Source organism: Sciurus vulgaris (assembly GCF_902686455.1).
Source record: "Sciurus vulgaris genome assembly, chromosome: 15".
In the NCBI taxonomy this organism is placed as follows: Eukaryota; Metazoa; Chordata; class Mammalia; order Rodentia; family Sciuridae; genus Sciurus; species Sciurus vulgaris.
This window is the reverse complement of record NC_136476.1, coordinates 76,470,857-76,493,813: the sequence shown is the minus strand read 5'-3', so window position 1 is coordinate 76,493,813 and position 22,957 is coordinate 76,470,857. Positions and strand designations below refer to the sequence as shown.

Genomic DNA, 22,957 nt, shown 5'->3' with positions numbered 1-22,957 from the left:
AAAGCAAAGAAGAGAGAAGAGGGACCAGGTCCTAATATTCCTTCAGGAACCTGTCCCCAAAGACCTCACTTCCTCCAAATAGGCCCCGCCTCTTAAAGGTTTCACCCCCTCTCAACGGCACCATGGACTGACTGGGGGCCAAACATGTAGGACTTTGGAGGACATACGGACAGCATTCCTCATCTGTAGAGCAGGGTGGTCACCCCAATTTGCTTCACAGTGTCATGGGGAGATGAGGGAACAGTGCGAATTAGCAATGTGAATGTGTTTATCTATAAAAAGTTATTCTTGCTTTTGGTAATGGCAACTGAGCTGCTAAAATTTCAGCAGGGTTCCACCCAAATAAAGAACTTTTAGATGCAAGCTCTTTCCAGCCATTCAGTGTGACCTTGTCCAAGGAAATAATAATGCCAGCTTTGTGGTTGGATGGCCGCTGTCAAGGAGATGGCTTCAGAGAGTCCAAACAGCTGGCGGCAGTAATACTGCCTCCAGGCTTGGCGGAAAAAAAAAGCCATAGAGAGACAGACAGGGCAAAGGCCCCTATCTGTGATCATGAAACTCTACTGTAGAAGAAAAAACAACTTCTCACATAGACTTTCCTTTGTGCAACTGATTCTATTTTCAGTTTCCAGGTTCACTAGAGGGCTTAGCACATAATCTAGGAACATGGTCTTGCTGAATAAGGCAATGGATTAATCCTAATGAAAACCCTTACAGAGTTTTTCTCCTTTATAGTTTACAAAGTATCTTATTAGAAAATGCAACCATGTGAGTTTGACGTTATCTGCCTCACTTTATCCATGGGAAATCCAAGGTGCAGCAAGGGTAAGAGATCTCCAGGTCACAGGATCAACTGGAGTCAGAACCTAGGCATGCCCATGTCCAGTCCTGCAGTCGACTGCCCACGCTAAGATTCACCTCTTAGCCACCCTGAAGCTGTTACTCTAGGAACAGAAGCCAACACATCACTTAAATATTGTATTGTTTGGTTGTAGACCTTATGTCTTAATCCTAAATTCAAAGGTGAAGGAAAAGAAACAAATGGGAAAGACAAACTATACTTTAAGAAAGAACCAGAATTATAGGGTTCTCTGATCCTGTTGTCAGGAGCCCCAGATTTGGTTCCATTTGACAGTAAATTTACTGTTACTAATTTGGGCGAGTTTACTGATTGGGCCTGTTTACTGATTGCAGGTGCGTGTCTCAACGGTAACAAAAGATCACTAAATGAGAGTTTGGAGTGGGAGTGTGGCTGACCACGTGGCCTCTGGGATGAGTTGCTTCAAACTGTGGGTGCAAATTACAGCTTGCTTTAGGATTCTGCAGGTATAAATTTTCTAAAGCGAGGCAGTACCGATTATCTGAGTTTAACTCAAGAGGAAGACTTTTAGGTGTATAGAGCCCAAGGTTCTAGAAAAGTAAATATCGGCTAACAAACTGAGCTGGGGCGAGGCACTGTATCCCCATCTCCCGCTTAAATTAACGGACCAGGGCCAGCATTCACCCTCAACAAAGATGGCGTCGGGCCTGGTCTCAGCCTGGGTGCCCTAAAAAAACATGGCACCTAGCCTCTCCTTCCTTAACTTTGAAGGGCCCGAGCGCAAGTGCTTTGCCCTTAGTTAAGATGGCGCCTGCCCACCTTTCCCTGCCCGGCATCTGGCCTGGTCAAATCGGCTTCACTGCGCGCGCCTCGGTGACCCCGCCTCATTTCCGTAGGAAGAAGCGGCCGGAAAGATGGCGGCGGCTGCGGTTTGAATTCCAGCGGCGCCGCTGGAGTCCCAACAAGAGCTGGGTTAGAGGGGGCGGGGACCTGGGGAGCCAGGCGGATCGCGACAGCCAGGGGTACCAGTGGCGCCGTCGCCACAGACACCAATGCCACCATTGCCTCTGTGCCCATGATGGACTCGGCGTTGAAAGAGGACGTCACCCTCCCCGGGACGCTCAGCGGCTGCAGGTGCGGCCGGGACTTTGGAGGCCGGGGTCCCCACTGATGGGGGTTCTCCCTAACCGACCTTGGGGTTTGATTTTGAGGGTGCTGGAGAGTGTTTGGCCAGGGGCAGTGCATGGGGTGGGTTCTTTCGGGGAGGGTCTCTGGGGGCCCACCTGCTGACACTGTGGGCTCTGGGGGTCCCCACCTGCACTGCACTAGACTAGTATTTTGGGACATACTTTTGTAGAGGTGAAGGACAGACAGGTAGGGGGTTTTATAAAAGAGTGGATTGAGAGGGTACCATTTGGAGTATGCCATCAGTGGGGGCTTGAGGGAGGACAGGGACCTTGAGGGCATTGATGATTCATTCTGGTTTGGGGGTTTGCATTCATTATGAGGAGTGTAGTCATTATGTTTATCTAGATTTTGCTTATGGGGGTCACAGAGTGGCTACCCTGGACAGAGGTAATGGAGTGTAGTGATTGAGAACCTTGGCTGGAGATACACAGAACTGGAATCAAACCAGCCCTGTAAACTGACTAGCTGTGTGACCTTGGTAAAGTGACTTGATCTGCTTTCCCATCTGTATAATGGGCTGGTGGTGATATCTTCCCATTATACTTGGTGTGAGGACTAAAAAAAGCAATGCTTGCCCAGAAATTTGCTTGACAAGTGTAGGACCTGGCACATATCAGTGCTGGAGAAATGATACTGTTTTGCCTTATTATTACTACTAAGGGTTGAGTAGCCCTTATTTGAAATGCTTGGAATCAGAAATGTTAGGAATTTTTTTTTTTTATTTCTGGAATATTTGCAATACATAATGAGATAACTTGGAGATGGGACCCAAGTCCAAACATGAAATTTATTCCTGGGTGCGGTGGAGCACACCTATAATCCCATTGGCTCAGAAGGCTGAGGTAGGAGGATCACCAGTTCAAAGCTAGTCTCAGAAATTTAGTGCAGCTCTGGGCAACTTAGTGAGACCCTGTCTCTAAATAAAATATAAAAAAGGGGGACTGGGATTGTGGCTCAGTGGTAGAGCACTCGCCTAGCATGCGAGAGGCACTGGGTTTGATTCTCGGCACCACATATAAATAAAATGAATAAAATAAATGTCTATCAACATCTAATATATATGTGTATATATATGTGTGTGTGTGTGTGTGTGTGTGTGTGTGTATACATATATATACACACACACACACACACAAACATAAATAAAAGGTCTGGGGATGTGGCTCAGTGGTTAAGCACCCCTAGGTTCAATCCCCAGTACAAACCTAACAAACATGGAATTTATTTATGTTTCATACACACCTTATATACATAGCCTGAAGGTAATTTTGTACAGTATTTTTTTTCCTTCTTTTTTTTTTTTTGTACAGTATTTTTAATGTGCCTTTGTTTTGACTGGGACCTGAGGTCAGGTGTGGCATTTTCCTCTTTGTGGGCTGTCATGTTGACACTCAAAAAGTTTTGAATTTTGGAGTACTTTGGATGCTGGATTTTCAGATTGGGGATGCTGAACCTGTATTATCAGTAGTGGTAGAAATCAGGAATGTTGGCTGAGAGTGGTCCCAATGGACCTGCCCCTAGTGGTGGCTGGAGTCCTCATCACTGGTGGTGCACAATCTCTCCTTCTGGTAGCAGACCTGTTGGAGCCCTGGACTGCTCCAGGCTGGGTTCCTTTGGTCGTTCTGGACTCCTGGTTGGAGAGTGGATAGGAGGAAAAGGAAGTCTCTTCCCTGAGAACCTGTAGTGTTTCTCCAGTTCTGTAGGATAGGCTGCTGTTTTTAGTCAACAGAGCCTAACTGAAAGGTGACCGTGTTATTTATTGTGCAAACCAGGATGCTTTTCAGAGTGAAGTGGGCAGAGTTAATATTTATGCCTGGATAGCAAGATAGACATAAACAGGTTCTATCTTGGGCAAACTGGAAAATAGTTACTATGTTTACTTATTTATTCATTTTGTTCTTCTTAGTTATACATGACAGAGTTCATTGTGATACTGTGTTTATTGAGAACCTGCTGGGTATCAGAGAGCAAGGCCCTTTGCAGCTCCTGCCCAATTGGGTCCTATGAAAGTTCATCCTGTTCTGTCTCTCCATTGTATTAGCACTAACTCTCACCAGGAGTGCCCTATCTTCCTTCACACCTCTAATAAAGTCTTTGATACTACACTTGAAGCTTTTTTTTTTTTTTTTTAAACATATTATCTGATCTTTTTATCTCAGTGTTGGTGGGTCAAACATTTGGACTTTGGGACCCATACCTAACTGGGTTCAAGGCCATTTCTTTCACTGACAACCCTGTGACCCTCAGTTTTCATCATCTGTAAAATGGATTGATTTAAAGCTCAGGGTTGGCATGAGAATTAAAAGAGCTCTATAAGGGTTTAACCCATACATGACCCACAGTAGAAATGCAGTAGATCTGCAAGCACTCCTTTCCTTCCTCTCCCTGCCTTCGCATGACCCAGGTGCTGCCTGCATACCTGGTAACTGCCATTCTCCTCCACGACTCACTACCACTTTCAGGAGTAAGCTCTTTTATAGGGCTTCTGGAGTCCCTCATACTCTGGCTCATCTGCCTCTGTAGCTCCCCTCCCTGATTTCCCAACTCCTCCTCCCGAGCCCTTCTCCCAGGCCTGGCTGCCTTGTAGTGCACTGCCAGACCTGTGCACTTGTCGATCCTGCTGTCTGGATTGCCCTCCCCACTGCACTTTGCCCTTTGTCCAATTAACATTTGTTATTTTTCAGGTCTTAATTTAGGTGTACCGCTGGGAAACCTCTGCTGACACTTGCCATCCTCACCTGGGCCCTCTGAATCTTTCCAGCCACCCTCACCTGTCATGACCTCTCTTAGCCCTTGTTGATCTCACTGAATTTTGTTGACCAGAACTGTCAAATAGGAATACAACATAAGACATATATGTAATTTAAAAAGAATAAAAAATTGTTTTTTACATTTTTTAAACTTTCTCTCTTTATGGTGCTGTGGTGGAACCCAGGACCTTGCACATGCTCAGCAAGTCCTCAAACACTGAGTAAAGTCCCCAGTGGAAATGGGTGAATTTAATAATCTATTAATTTAGCCTAATATTTCCATATATTATCAACTAATTTGTAGTGAGTACTAACGAGATATTTTCCATTCTTTTTCATTCTTACTAAATCTTTGACATCTGTATGAATTTTGCACTTATCATACAGATACTTACCATACAGAAGGGCTTGAATCTAAGCCCTTCTGAACTTGGATGAACCACATTTCAAGTGCTAATGGGTCCCTGTGTCTGGTGATTCCTATATGGGACACCGCAGGTGCTGGCTGTTAGCATATTTGTTGCCCAGATCAGCTGGGGACCCATTTGAGAGCAAGGACTGCATTTTGTTCATCTCTGTAATGCCAGTTCCCAACCCCGTATCTGGCACATAATAGGGGCTCAGCGATTATTTGTTAAATCACTGATTAACAAATATCCCCTTGTGACAAGTGGGATCACTGAGGCTCAGAGAGGTGAGTAGTCTGGGGCGTGCGCACGCACACCCACACAGAGTACATGATCACGTTAGGACCACAGTACAAGCTTACTGACTCCAAAGCTGTCCTGCTTTCCAATTAGTTCTCTGAACTAATTCAAGGTTGAGAGGATTTAGGGAGGATCTAACAGAGCTCCTGGCACTGAAATGGCTCTTGAAGAGTGGCAAAAATGTCCTTAAAATGTTCCTGAGAGAGGCAGAGTTTCCATTAGGTAGTCACATGCAGGAGGATAGTCTCTAGGATAAAATCATACCTTTTTTACTCTAATATACTATTTTTGAAGGACCCTTCTGCTTGGTAATTTCCAAGGCCCAATTTTAAAATCTAAACTGGAGTCCCGTTTGTCCTTAGACTGTTGTTGAATTAGGCCAGTGTACATCATTCCCTATTAACCTGTGGGTACTCCAGACCGCTCTAGCCCTGTGAAATTAGGCCCAGAATCTGGCCACAGGGACCGTGCCCAAACCAAGACCCTTTATTAAGTCCTGCCTGGTGGCGTGGAAAGAGCGTGGGCTTGCTAGTCGGGGGACTGTATAAACCGCTTTGTGGCTAGGTGCGTGACCGTGTAAGCTGCTTAACTTTCCTGAGCTTCAGTTTCTCTTTGATGACAATGCCTACTTTATCGATGGCTGTGCTAATGACGTGGGAGTGCCTGGCACCTACTGGGGAGAGCGAATGTTGGCCAGTGGGTCCTACTGTTTTCTGCCAGGCTCCTCTCCGCAGGCCCGAGTTTGCCTAGTGACCGTGGACTCCTCCTGTGCATGGCCGTTCGGTGCCTGCTGCCTGGTTAGGAGCAGACCAGAAGTGTCTCGCTGTCAGCACAGTGTGTGCTTTGGGCAGAGAAACGGGACGCTAGAAGGAGGAGGTTGGGAAAGAGGCTGGTGGGTTGCAGTTTCTGGCGAGGCCTTCTGGGGAAGGCTGGAGGGTGGCAGGAGGGCCACTGGCCGCGGGGCTTGAGGGCAGCACCGGCTCATCCGCGTGGTGGAGGCTCAGCACCTATTTGCTGAACACATCAAGTTTGGTTGTTTGTTTCCTGTTTTTTTTTTTTTTTTTTAAGATGAAGACCTTATAATATAGGTCCCATATTTAGTAGTGATATGATGCTTTGCAATCACTGAGAAAATGCACAATTTGGCATTATGTGTTAATGTAAAAAAATGCCTGTATGTTTTTTTTAAAAGATTTATCAAGATATAATTTATGTACCATAAATTTCACCCATTTACAGTGTACTGTTTTTTAGTATATTGACAGAGTCGTACAACTGTTTCCGCCATCCAATTTTTTTTTTCTTTTGGTGCTGGGGATTGAACCCTGGGGTACTGTATCACTGAGCCACATCCTCAGCCCTTTTTATTTTCAGACAGGGTCTCACTAAATCATTTAAGGCCTCGTTAAGTTGCTGAGGCTGGCTTTGAACTTGTGGATCTTCCTGTGCAGCCTCCTGAGTCTCTGGGATTAGAGGTGTGTGCCATCATGCCCAGCTACCGCCATCCAGTTTTAGAACCTTTTCATCATTCAAAAAAGATAACAGTCACTCCCTCTTCCTCCACTGCCCCGCAGTGCCCACCTGAGCCCGTGCAACCACTGTCTGCTTTTCTTGATTCCCTGTTCTGGACATTTCACATAAGTGATGTCTTACACTATATGATCTTTAGGGCTTGGAGTGTAGCTCAGTGGTAGAGCACTTGCCTAGCATTCTGGGTACCCTGGGTTCCATTCCCAGCAAAAAACACACACATAGAATCTTTTGTGAGATTCATACATGTTGTAGCATGTATCAATATTCCATTTCTTTTTATGACTAAATAATATTCCATTGTACCCAGGTACCACACATTGTTTACTCATTCGTGTTCACGAACATTTGGGTTGCATTTTTAAAATCTGTTATGAATAGCATTGCTGTTATGTACAATTTCTTATTCTCCTCCGTTACAGTGTTGGGGTGGAACCCAGGGCCTGCTGTATGTTAGGCAGGAGATCTACCTCTGAGCCATATCCCCAGCCCTCTTTATTTTAATTTGAGACAGGGTCTGACAAGGTTGCTGAGGTTGGCCTTGAACTTGAAGTCCTCCTGCTTCAGCCTCCAGAGTAGCTGGGATTATAGAGTTGTACCCCCATGCCTGTGTTTGTCCACAAGTTTTCACTTCTTGGGTGTGTGCCCAGGGACTTGCTGAGTTTATCATTTCAGGCACTACCCAGCCACTCCAAAGTGGCCATGCCATTTGTCTCTTCCATGAGCAGGGTTTGAAGCTTCTAGTTTTCTTCACATCTTCACCAGCACTTGTTATTTTCTGTCTTTTTGACAACCTTCATTGGCACAACCTTCAATGTTATCTCATTGTGGAATTGCTTTATATCCCATAATGACTAATCATATTAAACATTTTTTCATGTGCTTATTAGCCCTTTGTGTTTTCTTTGGTGAAATGTTTAATCAAATCCTTTGTCCAGTTTTAAAATTGTGCATATGTTTTGACCCAGCAGTTCCACTCCCTGTTATCAATCCTAGAGAAAGCCTCATGCTTGTGCACAATGAGACCTGTATAGAGATGTTCATACAGCTTGCTTGTGCAAGAAAAATGGAAACACATTAAATTTCTGTCAGAAGGAGATTGGGTAAATACCCATCCTTCCAAAAGTGCCTTCAGACTGTTTGCAACCCTTTGGTAGCTCATGAAATTCAATTTAGCAGGTTGCAACCAGACCTTTAGAAAGTAGAAAAGAATGGAAAGTAGTTCTGGAATTAAGAATTCTTTTATGGATAGTGCTCAGTTTGAGAACAGTGTGGTGGAGTGCTGTGTAGGAGTGACAGATATTGACTCAGATTCATCAGTACTATCATCAGAGCATCTTCAGGACATGTTTTGAGTATAGGAAAAAGTTGCAGAATAATAGGTATAGTTCATCCACATGTGTTTTATTTTTAAGCCAGAAAATAAAACCATATCTCCGTGTATGTAGATATCCAGAGAAGGGCCTCGGGGGATACGGTACGCATCTTCCTGACATCAGCGGTTACCTCTGAAAGGATCTGAGGTGGGAGTGAGGAACTGGCATGAGAACTTGAGGTGTAGCTATAGTTTTGTATTTATGTCTTTCTCTAATTAAGAATGAATCACATGGAATGAAAAAGGAATTGTTAAAAGGCAAACAAAAGCGCACTTGTTAGTGTGATGCTTCTGAACGTGATGTCCAGTTCCCTCCATGGCTCTCCCCACACTGTCAATGGAACGCTTAGTCCTGGATTCCTGTGGAGTGAAAGGACGATTGTTGCTGCAAATATAAGCACAGAAGGCGAGGGCTCCCCTAGGGTGATGATGGAGCAAGAGAGGAGAGGTGGTGCAGCTGGGCGGGGCGCTCGCTCGCTCAGCCCCCTGTGCCAAGTGCTGGAAGCCCTCTACCTCCGCGCATTGGGTCCCCTGCCACACCCCAGGTGTTGGGGACATCAGGGTAATGTAGAGGTACAGAGCGTGGGATTCGAAGTCAGGCCAGCTTTACTTTTCTGGGCCCATGTTTTCTCATTTTAAATAAAATGTCAGCATTTTAGAAAGTTGCACCTGCTAAGCAGGCTGCAGAAGGTTTAGGCGGGAGGCTGCCTGTCCCATCTTGCGCAGGACACCTGCACAGTGAGGGCGCCCTGACAGGGTGGGTTTCTTCTGACTGCTTAACTTGGCACATGAGGAAACTGGCACTCCACCATGTGTCAGGTCCACTTAGTGACTTTGGGCAGCCCTGGCATGGTTGGAGCACCAGGAACCAGGTCTTGGCTCATAAACCCTTTGTGATTTTGAGTAGATAAATTCCCCTCCTTGCTGGGCCTCATTCTTCCGTCTATGCAACGATGAACTCATGTCTGAGCCCTCTTTTGATGACCTTGTTTTTATTTCCAGAGGCTCTCCATGAGGCCCCAACCGGTTCTAAGACTAAGAGTGAGTGAGTGATCAGAATGGGAAGAGGGGGTTGCCTGGGGCTGGAGGTATAGTTGAAACTGACTGGAGGGTATAGATGACAGATAGATAGCATTTTAGAAGCGGGCAGGTAAAACCCAGGTGGAAATTTGGCAGCGTCAGCGTTTGCCTGTTGGAAGCTGAGACAACAACTTTGTCTTTATCTGCCAGGTAGTTTTCAGGTGAGATTGACCTCGGCATGAGTTACTCATGGGCCATTCTAGCCAGTGGGAGTTAATGTAATGAATGAGTGAATCTCAGACAGAGAACCTAGGACCAAAATCCAGGGTAAGCCTGGACACAAACCTGGTCTGTGACCTTGGGCTTCTGGGCCACTTTCTGCATAAGGTGGTGGTTGAACTTGATTGTAATTTTTGAAATTCAGGAAAATGTAGAAAATGGACTTTGTCCTCTTGGTGATGCTTATTGGAAGAAATTTAAAAAATAGAGAAAATTAAAAAGGAAGAAAGAATCTCTCATTTCCCTACAAATGATGACTTTTAATATTTCAGTATATTTCTTTTGTCTGGGTATGTATTTATGGCCTACCCATTCCAAAAGAGGATTTGGGGTGATGTTTGTGTACGTGTATGTATTTAGGATTGAGGAATACGCCGAGTTTTTTAATTTATCTGTATAGCAGACATATTTTATTTTCTTTTATTTTCCTGATGTTGGATTTGGGTTTCTATGATATTTTCAATTTTTGACTCAGTTCTGAACTTAAAGGTAGATTCCAGCTCCATAATTTGGTGATCAGGTAAAATTATCAGAGGGCAGAATGCATTTAGATTTAGAAGCGGGAAAGAATAGTCTGCTAAGTCAAGCTGAGCCTCTTTTAACTCCGAGTTTTCAGATTGGGGCAGGAAGCGTTATTGGGCCGTAGATACAAAAGACCCGGATTCTGCACTTGGTTCTGCACTTCACGGCCATGTGACTTTGGCTAGGGCACTGACATTGTCTGGGCCTCAGAGCCTTCCTCTGAAAAATGCATGAACCCTCAGGGAATCGGGCAGTTCCAACCATGGTCAGTATTTCATAAATTGTAAGCACTGTGTTTCCAGACAGTGATGTTTTCTCCTGTTCATGGAGGGCCCACGATATGCCAGGCACCTTGCTGGGCACTTTGTATCCTGTTTAATTGCCGATTGCTTTGTGAAGTACTGCTGTTCTCCTGTCACAGCTGAAGGGCGCCAGGCTCGGAGAGGTACCTCCACAGAGGCTGTGCTGGAGCCCAGGGCGGCGTCAGTTGTATCAAATCATCCAGTTATGGGCTAGTTTTCCGTCAATGTCCCTAACTCCTCACTGAACCTTTTTACATAACTCAACCAGTAAACTCCTTGGATCCGTGGATTTTGCATTTTTGTTTGACATTTTGTTTGTCTTGGTGCGGGGATCCATGAAGTTCTAACTCTGTCACTGAGCTGCACCCCAGCTGTCCGACATTCTTGAGACGTTGTCTAGAGTTTTAACTTTTTGATTGTATTGGCATTGTTTTTATTTGTATTTAAAAAATTTTTTTTTAATTGTCGATGGACCTTTATTTTTATTTTTTTACACGTGGTGCTGAGAATTGAACCCAGTGCCTCACACCTGCTAGACAAGTGCTCCACGCTGAGCCGCAACCCCCAGCTGGTAATGGCATTGTTTCAGCCAGCTTTTTCATTGCAGCAACCTGACAAGAACAATTTTAGAAAAGGAGAAGTTTGGTGCTCGTAGTTTGAGAGTTCTCAATTCATAGACAGCTGTTTCCAGGTGAGACAGAGCATCATGGTGGAAGAGTGTGGTGGAGGAAAGCAGCCCAGGATCTGACTACCAGGAAGCAGAGAGTGCAGGAGAGCGCACTGCCCTCACCATGGACAAAATATAAACCCCAGAGACTTGCCCTCCGTGACGCCTCCTCCAGCTACATCCTGCCTGCCTGCAGTTACCACCCGGTTCATCCCTCCCAGGGGATTAATGCACGGCTTAGGTTAAGGCTCTCATAACCCAGTCAGCTCACCTCTGAACTTTCTTGCGTTGTCTCATACATGAGCTTTTGGGTGACACCTAATATCTAGACCATAGCAGGCATATTTATAATAATAATGTTGATGACAAAATCAATAGATGTCATTTATTTAGGACCTACTATGTCCTGTGTTTATGTACATGAACTGACTTAATTTTCACAAGTGGAACGTGGCAGTCTACTCAAAATCAACGTAAGTACCTCTTACTTGGCACAGTGCCTCTGCACCTAATACGCATTTGGCACACAGAACATTAGACAGGTGAAGGAAGGAATGAATGACCCTGCTAGCAGGGGTCGCACAGCTCTGAAGTTAGAGCGCGAACTCAGTTCTAAGGCAGAACTCAGTTCCAGTGCCTGAGCTTCCTGTTCCTCTCAGCTGAACCTCATGATTGTCACGCATAGTCTAGGCAGTCTTAACAGTCTCTGTTATTCAGACCTGGCTTATCCCTTGTCCCGTATGTTCTTTCCTAGTAACCTTGCTCCTACTTTCCCAGCTGACCTGGATGGCAGCAGCACCTGCATTGGTTTGGAAAATGGAGGTAAGCATGCAGAGCAAGCATTTTTTGACTGAGAAGGAGGGAAGCAGACAGAGGCCAAGGGCTCTGAGGCCTGGGGCTGAGCTTCCATCCCCCTGGAGCCTAGAGCCTACCAGGCCTGGCACACAGTGGGTGCTCAGCGTTTTACAGTATAAATGTATTGATTTGCCCTCCTCCTCCCTTCATATATGCTGGTGAGAGGAATTCCTGTCTTAGGCTGTACTTCATGAGTGCTGTTGCCTGCTGCCACGCCTGTACGCATCCGCTAGGGTTTGCCGAACCTGACAACTGCATTGAAGCTGGACATGGAACTGGTGACTAGCTCTGGCATGGGGTGTCTGTTGTTCTCCAGGCCAAGTGGCTGGAGGCCTGAAGAGCCATCTGAACGTGTGCATGCCAGGGCCTTCCTGGCAGCTGCTGGGTTCCACCAAGCGGCCACGGCCCAGCGTTCCCGCACTGGCCATCCTTCTCACAGCTGCTGGACCATAGGAGATGTGGCTGAGTCAAGTGGGGCCTTGTGTTTAAGTGGATTATAAGGTGCTGTGCAGTCAGGTCTTGCTAAGCGTTCTTCAGCGTTTTCACTTTTGGAAAGAGTGAAGTCTATCCTCAGAGACTGTGTGGTTAGTGCTAGTAATTTGCCTTGTTGAAATATCTTAGATTTTTTTTTTCTTTTTGGGTACCGGAGATTGAACTTAGGGGCACTTGACCACTGAGCCATATCCCCAGCCCTATTTTGTGTTTTATTTAGAGATAGGGTCTCACTGAGTTGCTTAGCACCTTGCTTTTGCTGAGGCTGGCTTTGAACTTTTGATCTTTCTGCCTCAGCCTCCCGAGCCATCGGGATTACAGGCATGCGCTACTGTGCTGGCTCTCAGAGATATCTTGACTTTGATTTTTTTCCCTCCTCCAGAGTAATGAAATAGATATGTGCAACACAAAATTTTTAGAGCAGCTAGGAAAAAAGTCACCATGTTCATTTCTGGAGAATTCTGTAACAAATAGGCCATTCTCAGGTTTTCCTTTGGAACCTGTTAACTTAAAAAAAAAAAAAAAAAAATCCCATAAACCTGGTCTCTGCTCTTCCTGCCTATAGATAGTTAGAAGCAGAAAATTATTAGGCCCATTCCTTAATTCAGCCAATGGTGTACACTGGCTTCATGCCAGACTCTGGGAGTGAAGTGCTGGGATTCAACTTTGAACGTCATTCCCTCAAGCTGAGAACACTGACAAACAAAAAGTTACGATGAGACATCGTATGATCGGTGTCAGGAGTGAAGAGAGATTTATGGGGTCAGAGTCAGGTGAGAGTTTCCCGAGAAACTGACACAAGAGCTGAGACTTGAAGGAGTAGGATCTTGGTAGGGAAGAAGGAGGGTCAGGCATCTCCGACACAGGAGGTAGAGCGTGGCGTGTTCGAGGAACAGGAAAACAGACCTGTGTGCCTACAGCTGCCCTGGCCACTCCTCAGCCTCTTTCTGCTGAGGGGTTTCTGAACACTGTGCCCACTCCCACCTGGGGCCTTTGCCTGGGGGTTCGTCCCTCTTATCTGATCTTGGGCTCAGCTCAAAGCTTGTTACCTTCTTTGGCTCTCCTGTGGCCTATGTAGTGTTGCTTTCACTTCAGTTCGTTTACTCCTGTTGACTACTTTTAAAATGTCCAAAATGAAACCAGTCCTCTTCCACTTGTGCCGTCCTGGACCACAGCACCAGGGCTCTGGCCTGCATTAGCCTGTGCTGTCTTGACGGTCTGCTTTCTTTCCTTAGCCCCTTGCCGTCTTTTCTCAGCACTGCAGCCAGAGGGAGCTCAGAAACCCGAGTCTGCTCTTTTGCTCCCTGGCTCACGATCCCCAGTGGCAGCTCAGTCTGTAGGAGAGCCCACAAGGCCACCTGCAGCCTGTCTTCAGACCTCTCCTGTCTCTTCTGCCATGCCCTTTGTTTACTGATCTTTAGCCACTGTCTCACGGCTGGTCCTCACCTCCCAGGCGGCCCAGGTGAGGTGGCGCTGTCCACCTCAGGCTTCTCCCTGAGCTTGGAGCATCCTCCCCAGGCGACGGTGCTTCTCTTCAACCTGCCCTGAGAGGCCTTCTCAGTGAGCCCTGAGGACAGTCACAGTCCCCACCCCACCCCTGGCCTTTCTCAGCCTCACCCACTTTGTCTTCGTGGCTTTATCACCTTTTATTCCGTAATTGCCTGATACTTTAGTTTGTGGCCTGTTTTCCTCTGAATAGCAGCTCCATTTGTTTCCTGATATGGCCACATCCAAAAGCTGTCCAGCAGAAAGTCGGCTCTCGGTGCCCCTTTGCTGGGAGAGTGGATTCGTTCATTTATTCCACACACTTTACTCAACACCTGCGAAGCACCAGGAACTGGCTCAGCGTGCTCTCAGTTGCTTGTCCTCTCTTGATTGGGAACTCTTGGGTGCAGGATCTTGTCTCCTTCATGTTTCCCCCAGCACACAGGATGGTGCTTGGTGCAGAGCAGGTGTTTGGTGTTTGTTGAATTAAGCTGTGGTAAGACTTGGATGCTAGAAAAATCAGTACTCACCTAAAGCAAGGGTCGACAGTTGGCACCCACTAGCTACTTTGGAGGTAAACTTTTATTGGAACACAGCCATGTTGTTCGTGAGTTGGCTGTGGCTGTTCTGTGCTACAGCAGAGGAGTTGAGTAGCTGTGACAGATTATAGGCTTTGTTTGTAGCCCGCAAAGCCTAGAATGGTCATTGTCTGGCGTTTTAAGGAAAAGTTGGCCAGCCCCAGCTAACAAGTTCGTTTCCATGCTTTGTTCCAGAGTCTGACTTGAGAGGGTGAGGAAGCACGTCGTACCGTCTGCTCTGCCGTGTACCTGCTGTGTTTTCTGGGTTAATCCTCCAATACGCACAGTTGTACTGGAGATAGTTTAAGTACCTTGTCAGTGTTTGAAATAAACTGGTTTAGGGCTTTCTCTAGACTCAGATCCTTCAATCACAATAGACAGAAAGTGCCAACTTGGTACATGTGGGTTCTTCTCTGGGTTCTAGACCTTAATGGGAATATTGGGCAGTTTGCATACCATGATGTTTTCTTGTGTCTGTTTTGCCTTTTTCTAGCGCTCCCGCACGTGTTGGAAGAAAAGGTGTCTCCAACCAGAGTACGGAACATGAAGGACTTTGAAAATGTAAGTGGAGATGCCAAATTATTATTCCTAACAAATCATGCTTGCTGCCGCTGTCCAGCCAGACCCAGGAGAGAGTCTTTCCTGGGAACCTGCATTCTCTGTGGTACTGTTCCATGCGCATGCCATCAGCCTTTCATAGGAGGGCCACATGCAGCTCCTAACAGCAGTTTCCAGCTTTGGGTATTCGGTGTATTTCTGGTGTCCTGAAGATGAGGATTTATCACACTGCATGGTTAAGTGGAGCTAACTTTTGGCGAGGGCCTTGCAGTAATCTAAGGTGCATTATTTATGGCTTCTAGGTGGTCCTGCTACAACTCTAGAGGTATTTTATATTACCTCCTCTTTACCGACAAGGAATCCTAGCAGTGGGAGAGCCTTGTTTCAGGTCATGTGATACGTGAGGGGACACAGAGCTGGGATTGGAATCCATGGTTTTAGTGACTCCATGCCATTATTCTTTCCAGTGTCTTGCGCTTCCCCTTGCATTTTGTAGACTTGGTCGCCCATCAGTGGGCCACGAGCAACCTGCACACAGCGCCCAGGAGTAATTGTGTGCCAGTGGCTTGCTCAGTGAGAGATTCGCCTTTGATGCTTAGCATCTTCTAGCGCTGTGTCATTCATTTGTTAGCAGAGGGGGTTTGTTGTCAGGTAACAGCAAAATAAGGTTATTTTCCCAATTCCAATTCTCTTTAACAAGTTACCTGCTCAACGCTCTCATTTATCATGGGAAGAATTAGACCCTTCTTCATTTGTAACCAAATGAAATCCATACTACGCAAGACACAGGAGATATGTATCAGAGAGAAGACAGAGGACACAGAGAGAAGGACGCGCCACAATTATGTTTCTCTCTCCCAGTTGTCTTTACAGAACAGAGTGGTGCTGTCTCTGGATTTAATTTAGAATACTCATTACTGCTAATAGTTATCTGCAAACCACCAGTGACCAATTGAAGAAATGACTTGTCAGATCTCTAATGGAAACAAGTAATTTCTGAGCTTTGAGTTGTTATAATTTCAGCTATACAATGCCATCTATGCTGTGGGTCTAGGGCCTCAAATGCATGAGATTTGATTATTCCATATTGTGTATAATTAAAATATACTCTACTTTTAAATGATCGTTCCTCTTTTATCGTGAGAGAGTAATAATAGCTACTGTTTATTGAGCTCTTGTTCTAAGCTGGGCACTTTAAGTGTTAAACTATATATATTACTTTACTGTTAAAGCAGCTTTGCAAGGAAGTGATTATTTATATTTGAAGGGCACTGTTAAAATTTAGCAAAATGGTAGAATTTTGGTTGTACATTTTGTTGCCCGCCTTTTGAACGGGAAGGAATCCTGAATCCAGCTCTCTTTTCTCAGAGGAGAAACTGAGGGCTGGGGAGGCAGCGTGGCAAAGCCTTTCTCAGAGGAGTTCGTACTGCCTGAGTCTGACCACAGCTTCCAGAGCCAGGTTGCCTGTTTGTGCACTCCTGCTCCGTGACTTTGGGCCTATCACTTAACCTCTCTGTTGTTTCATCTTTAACATGGGCTTAATAGTAGCCCCTCCTTCACAAGGCAGTCTGGAGGATCAGTAAGCAGGCCCGTGTTCCAGTGCTGCGTGCGTTCTCCATGTGTGTTGTCTGTCCTTCTCGTTATTATTATTCTTGTTATTGTCATGTTTCTCCACTCTGCCCTGTGATTGAAGTTTCACTTGCTCAGACCATTCTTGACAGTCTGTACCCAGTTTTTCTTGAATGTGAAAGAGAGCCTTCTATGCCAGTATGTTTTAGGATTTATGTTTTTTCTTTATGACTGTGGTCCTTTGGCTGCTGTTAGGTTTTTACGGCATTAATATTTTTTATTGTACATTTTCAAGAGCAAATTCTGCAGCTGAAATTGAAATGACCACACTGTTCTCAGTGTCTCCCTTTCAGGTCTTTATAGGTCACTGAAGTTTTTCCTTTGGCCTTAGCTTCATTTCGTAGCTCAGGTCATAGATTCTGGGTGGTGGCAGTCTGAACTTTCTGTGGGATGCTTATAAAAAATACTTGTGGTATCTAAAGCTAATTTTAAAGTCCGTACATGCTAAAGAAGGGACTGAAATGCCTTTGATTTGAAGAGGAATTTCATGACTCTTACCTAGTTTCAGATGACTGATGCCTGAACATTAGCAGTTGCATTTAGCTAGAGTCTGGTAAGACCTAGGCCCTCTCCAGTCTTGCCTGGAGTTTATCTGTTCAGTAAACAGTTCACAAAATATCCATGTGCCAGGCTGTCCCCAGGGGCTGGGGAGCCTGCAGTGGGTTAAGACCAGGTGAGTATCCCTGCCAGGAGGGAGGATGGGTAGGAAATTAGTACAGTGATGAGGTGTGGAAGTGCAGGGCCCTGTGGGGCACGGGGTGGGTCTGCACCTGCTGGGGGATTCAGGGAAGCTTCCTTGAGGAGCTGCTGCCTGAGCTGGGCAGGAGGGTCAGGTAGGGACTGAACAGGTGGCAAGGGCTGGGAGATACCGGTCATGAGGACTCGTGTACATGTGAGTGGGGCAGGCACGGTGAGTTCAGGGCATCGCGTGTGCCTTGGCATGTGAAGCCGGCCGGGGTCCCATCCTGCAGGCTCTTGAACGTTGTGCTGCTTTGTCTGATTTTTGTCCTGAAGGTGAAAGGGAACCGGTGATGAATTTTAATCTGGGGACAGACAGGACCACACTGCTTTCGGAAGATGACCGTGAGGAGCAGAGCCTGGAGCAGAAGGCTGGTGGCTCGACGTGGGGTGAAGGGCTGCTGTGGTCTGGACCAGATGGGGCTCAGGGCGTGGGGTCGAGCCTGGGCTGGGTCAGGACGACAGCTGGAGGAGCTCAGGCGCCATGTCATCCAGCCAGCCCTCATGTGACACGTGGAGGCTGGAAGCCCAGAGTGGGTGGGACTTGTTCAGCCTTTGAACCTGGGTCTTCTGGCATAAAAAGTCCTTTCTGGTGTGTTCTCTGTGCTACACCAGTACTCGCTGATACGTGGAAACCACGCTGCTCCTTTGGGTCTTCGAAAGCCAAGGTCACGATTGCTGTGGGAAGGCCCTGTGGTGGGAACTTAGTGAATCAGCTTAGTCTGCTCTGAAGCTTGTCTTATTGGTTCTTTCTAGATGATACCTTAGGGAGCTCCCTAATGGGGGAGGCCTGGAAAACAGCATTTCATGAAGGCCTGAGTTTTTTTGCTCTGACCCATTCTGGATACTCTTTCTTCCTTTAAAACATTGTTTTGGAACTGGGCCCAGTGGTGCATGCCTATAATTCCAGCAACTCAGGGGGCTGAGGTATGAGGTTGTAAGTTTGAGGCCAGCCTTAGCCACTTAGAGAGGCCCTAGGCAATTTAGTAATACCCTATTTTGAAATTAAAGTAAATAAGTAAATTTAAAAAAGGGGTTGAATGTAGCTCAGTAGTAGAGCACCCTGGGTTTCAATCCCCAATGCAAAAAAAAAAAAAAAAAAAAAAAAATATATATATATATATATATATATATTTATTTTTTTTTTTTGGGTAAATGGGGAAGACCCAGAATTTGGTGTGATACATCCAGTCCATATGACTATCCTTATCAATATGTAGAACAGTTGATTTTGGCTTTTGACAAGGGATGAAATCATTAGCTTTCCATCTCATTACTGATAGAATGCATTATTTAGTGACTGTGTAATATTTCATAAAGGCTTGTATTAAAATGGATAGATTAAATCACAATTTACATAATTGCCTACTGTGGGACATTTCAGGTTGTTTCTTGTTTCTCACAATTACAGACAAAACTGTGAAGCTTTTTATTTTGATGCCATTCCATTTATTGTTTATTGATTTTACTTCTTGCCCTTTAGGGGTCTTATTAAGAAAGTCAGTTCCTGTGCCAGAATGTTGGAGCCTACCTTTGCTTCTAGTATGTGCAGGGTCTCAGGCCTAATTCCTAGGTCTTAATCCACTATGAGCTAAGTTTTGTGCAAGGTGAGAGATAGGGGTTGAATTTCATTTTACCACATATGGATTTCCAGTTTTCTCAGCACCATTTGTTGAAGAGACTTTCTTTTCTCCAATATATGTTATTGGCACCTTTGTCTAGTATGAGGTGCACGTGATGAGAGAGCCTACAAAATGGGAGAAAATCTTTGCCACCTGCACTTCAGATAGAGCATTAATTTCCAGGAAATTCTATAGTTCTATAAAGAACTCAAAAAACTTATCACCAAAAGAAAACCAAATAACCCAATCAATAAATGGGTGAAAGAATGGAACAGACACCTCACAGAAGAAATATGAATGGTCAACAAACATATGAAGAGATTTTCAACATCTCTAGCAATTAAAGAAATGCAAATCAAAACTATACTGAGATTCCATCTTACTCCAGTCAGAATGGCCATTTTCAAGAATATAAGTCACAATAAATGTTGACAAGGATTTGGGGAGAAAGGTACACTTTTACATTGCTGATGGGCCTGCAAATTGGTGCAACTACTTTAGAAAACAGTATGGAGATTTCCCAAAAAACTCAGAATGGAACCACTATTTGACCCATTATCCCACTCCTTGGTTTATATCCAAAGGAGTTAAAATCAGTAACTACAGTGATGCAGCCACATCAATGTTCACAGCTGCTTAATTCACAATAGAAATACTATGGAAAGAAACTTAGGTGCCCTTCCGTAGATGAATGGGTAGAGAAAATGTGGTATATGTACACAATGGAGTATTACACAACCATAAAGAAGAACGTCTGTATGACATTTGCCAGCAAATGGATGGACATGGAGACTGTCATGCTAAGTGAAGTAAGCCAGTCCCAAAAAGCCAAAGGTGGAATGTTTTCTCTGATAGATGGAAGCTAACTCACAATATGGGTGGGGGGTCAGGGGGAGATAGAAGTGCAATAGACATGGGGAGTGGAGGGAAGGGAGGAGGGATAAGCAAAGGAAAAACAGTGGAGTGAATCTGACATAGTTTTCCCATATACATATGTGAAAGCAACACACGAATCCCACCACCATGTACATTCACAAGAATGGGACTCTAACTAGAAAAAGATATTTCCCATGCTTGTATAATTATATCAAAAGGGATTCTGCTGTCATATAACTAAAAAGAACCAGTTTAAAACAAGAACAAAAACAGGACTGATACAGGTTTGTAATTTGTTTTTTTTTTTTTTTTTAAGGGTATATTCCTGGAAATGGGGTTTGGGGACGTCAAAGGTTCAAATATAAATCCTATGCAACCAACAGTAGATTACAGAGCAGAACTGATTTCAGTGGCTTCCTCTCTGAGGGAAAGGGAGAACCCTTAGCCAGGCAGGCCTGAAACCCTTGTCTGCTTCCATTCCCCACCTGGGTCTCTGTCCTTGTCCTTCGCTTGGCTTGTCTCATATCCAGCTGCCCAGAGGTGCTGACCTTCTTGTGTTGAGACTCTTGCTCCTGCTTGTGGAAGAGTCTTGGTCTTAGTTGAGGCAGCTGGTCAACTCTGAGTCTTACCGGTGGTTTAGCAGGGAGGTGCATCTTTATACTTGCTGCCCGTCTGTGCAGCCCCGAAGCTTTTGGAAGGACCGAGACGTGTAGGTGCAACGTGGACTTGAGATGAGGACTGGGTTTTAGGTCTGGCTTGGCCACCTAACTGACCTGTGGCCTTGCCTCAGTGGCTTCCAGAACCTCATGTTAAGTAGGGCCAACGGAGTCTTTCACTCGGAGTCGTGAGAGGATTTCATGAGCTGTGGCCTGGAGTGCCCGGTGTGAGGCCTGGCCTGAAATGGGCACTTGGAGCACTGGTGTCCGCTCCCGTCTGAAGTTCAGCCTGTTGTAGCTGCTGCCTCTGGGGACTGCCTCATCAGTGTTCATTTTGTGCCGATCCTTTTATGTTTCTTTGACTTTGGAATAAAGTCCCTAAAACTTCTTGCATGACCCCCGAGGTCCTGCCATGAATAGTCGACAGCTCCTTGTCTCTGAGCTCAGCATGTTCCTCTCTCCCCTTGTAACTGCCCAGCCACGTCCGGCTTGTTCCTGTTTCAGGGCCTTCAGCACGTCCGTCCTACTCTGCCAGGACACCCTCTCTCCCTTTCCTCCAGCGGCAGCTCCTGGACCCGACGCCCCAGCTCGAAGGTAGCCTGGGTAGAGAGGCCCGCCCCCGGCTCCACTCTATTCTCTGTTGTAGCGAGCACGGCACCCGGTCTTTTCTGCCGTGGATTTTTCGACAGTGTATCACTCTGTCTTCGTGTGCTTGCCTAACACGCGTGTCTCCTCTACTGCACGTCTGGTACGCACCTCTGAACCTCACAAGGTGGTAGACGCTTGGTAAATATGGGTTGATTGGATGAGTACACGAGCTAGTAAAGCTTTAAGTTTGATTGCTTTATCTGTTGGGTAGGGAAAATATTTGTCTCACAGGCTTGTGAGGTTTAAATACCATGCCAGGACAGGGCTAGACTCAGGTTTTCAGCAAATGGTGTCTGCTGTAATTAGTGTTAATTAAGTGTCAGACAGCAAAGCTGGAGGGAAGGGGTTCGTAATGAGGGTGGGGCATGCAGAGCGAGGTCACAGGAGGGAAGCAGTTAGGAGGGCCAGGCAGGTGAAGAGTGGGAATCTGGGGCGGGGCTGTTTGCAATAAGCAAGAATGGGGGTGAGCAGAGCAGTGGAAAGTGCCAAGGAACAGGTGTGTACCTGGCGGTGAGGGTCACAGCCCTCTCTGGACACCCTGCACACAGGGCTTTGCAGAGTCCAGCACTCGGAATGGGTTTGGCTCCCGGCTGAGGCGGCTGCAGGTACTGCGTAGGTCTGTGTGGGAGCACGGTCTTTGCTCACTGGATTGAACTCTGAGTCCCTGTACCTCTGCGTGTCTGGCCATGCCCTCCAAAACCCTGGCCAGACGGTGCACTGGCAGTGAGCATTTTTATAGTATTTTTGAAGGCCATTTGGAAACACATTTAAATAGTCATAAAAATAAAATTGCTCTTGAGCTCAGTAATCTGTTTTGGGGAAAATTGTCCTAAAGAAACAACCCAGTAGAAGGAAAAGACCTGTTTGTGAGGGTGTTTGTTGCCATGCTGTGTATATAATTGTGAAACACTGGGGTCAAGGGAACTGTATTTTATGTTTGTCATCGCTGACTTCCTGTGACAGACTTTGTTGAGGGTGTTTCACAGGTGAGGAAGCTGAGGCTGGAAAGATGAATGACTTGCCCAGGAGCTTGATTTAACTGAGAAGCTAAAAGAAGTCGAGTTCAAACCTTGTCCTTCTGCTCGTAAAGCTGTGTGGTCCCCACAAGTGCACACTGAGTCCGTCAGTGCTTGATGGAGAAATGATTAAGTAACTGTTCAGTGGGCTCCAGTGCAGTAATTTTAAGTAATACTTAAGTATAATTCTGCAACAACATGAAAAGTACTTACGATGTAATCTTAAGTGAAAGCAATGGAATATACAAATTCACTTAGAATTCTACAAAAAGGCATCTTCATGATCGGAGGCTGAAAAGCTTATGAAAAGAGTGGGTTTCATAGGCGATCATTCCTGGCATTGTTTGTGTTCCATTTTAAAATTTTGTTATTGCTGCAGTGTTGTTTGTTAGTAAATAGATATTTTCCTAGTAACACTGTTCCTGATGATTAGAAGATACCAGGGACAGTGTTGGCCTCACAAACTCATTCCAGTGTCCTCATGTCACTAACTCACTTGACTGTCTTGGCAGAACTACCTTCATGCAGTAATGTTTATCAAGGTGAATTTTGGGCAGCATGAGTGCCTGGTTTTTGTATGTCTAGGTGAGCTCTCACAGTTTGTGTACTTGCAAAGAGAGTGAAAGGTTGTTGGCAACCCAAAG

The 22,957-nt window shown here is 45.7% G+C and overlaps 1 protein-coding gene across 1 annotated transcript in view; it reads left to right on the top strand.

Annotated features, from left to right (window-relative positions):
• The first annotated feature begins 1,722 nt into the window (after positions 1-1,722).
• Positions 1,723-22,957, top strand: part of CDK5RAP2 (CDK5 regulatory subunit associated protein 2) — a 178,385-nt gene continuing 157,150 nt past the window's right edge. Inside the window, 3 exon segments of the mRNA XM_079112477.1 lie at positions 1,723-1,954; positions 11,915-11,982; positions 15,064-15,131. Of these exon segments, the coding sequence (XP_078968603.1) occupies positions 1,896-1,954; positions 11,915-11,982; positions 15,064-15,131 (195 nt within the window). The 5' untranslated portion in view covers positions 1,723-1,895.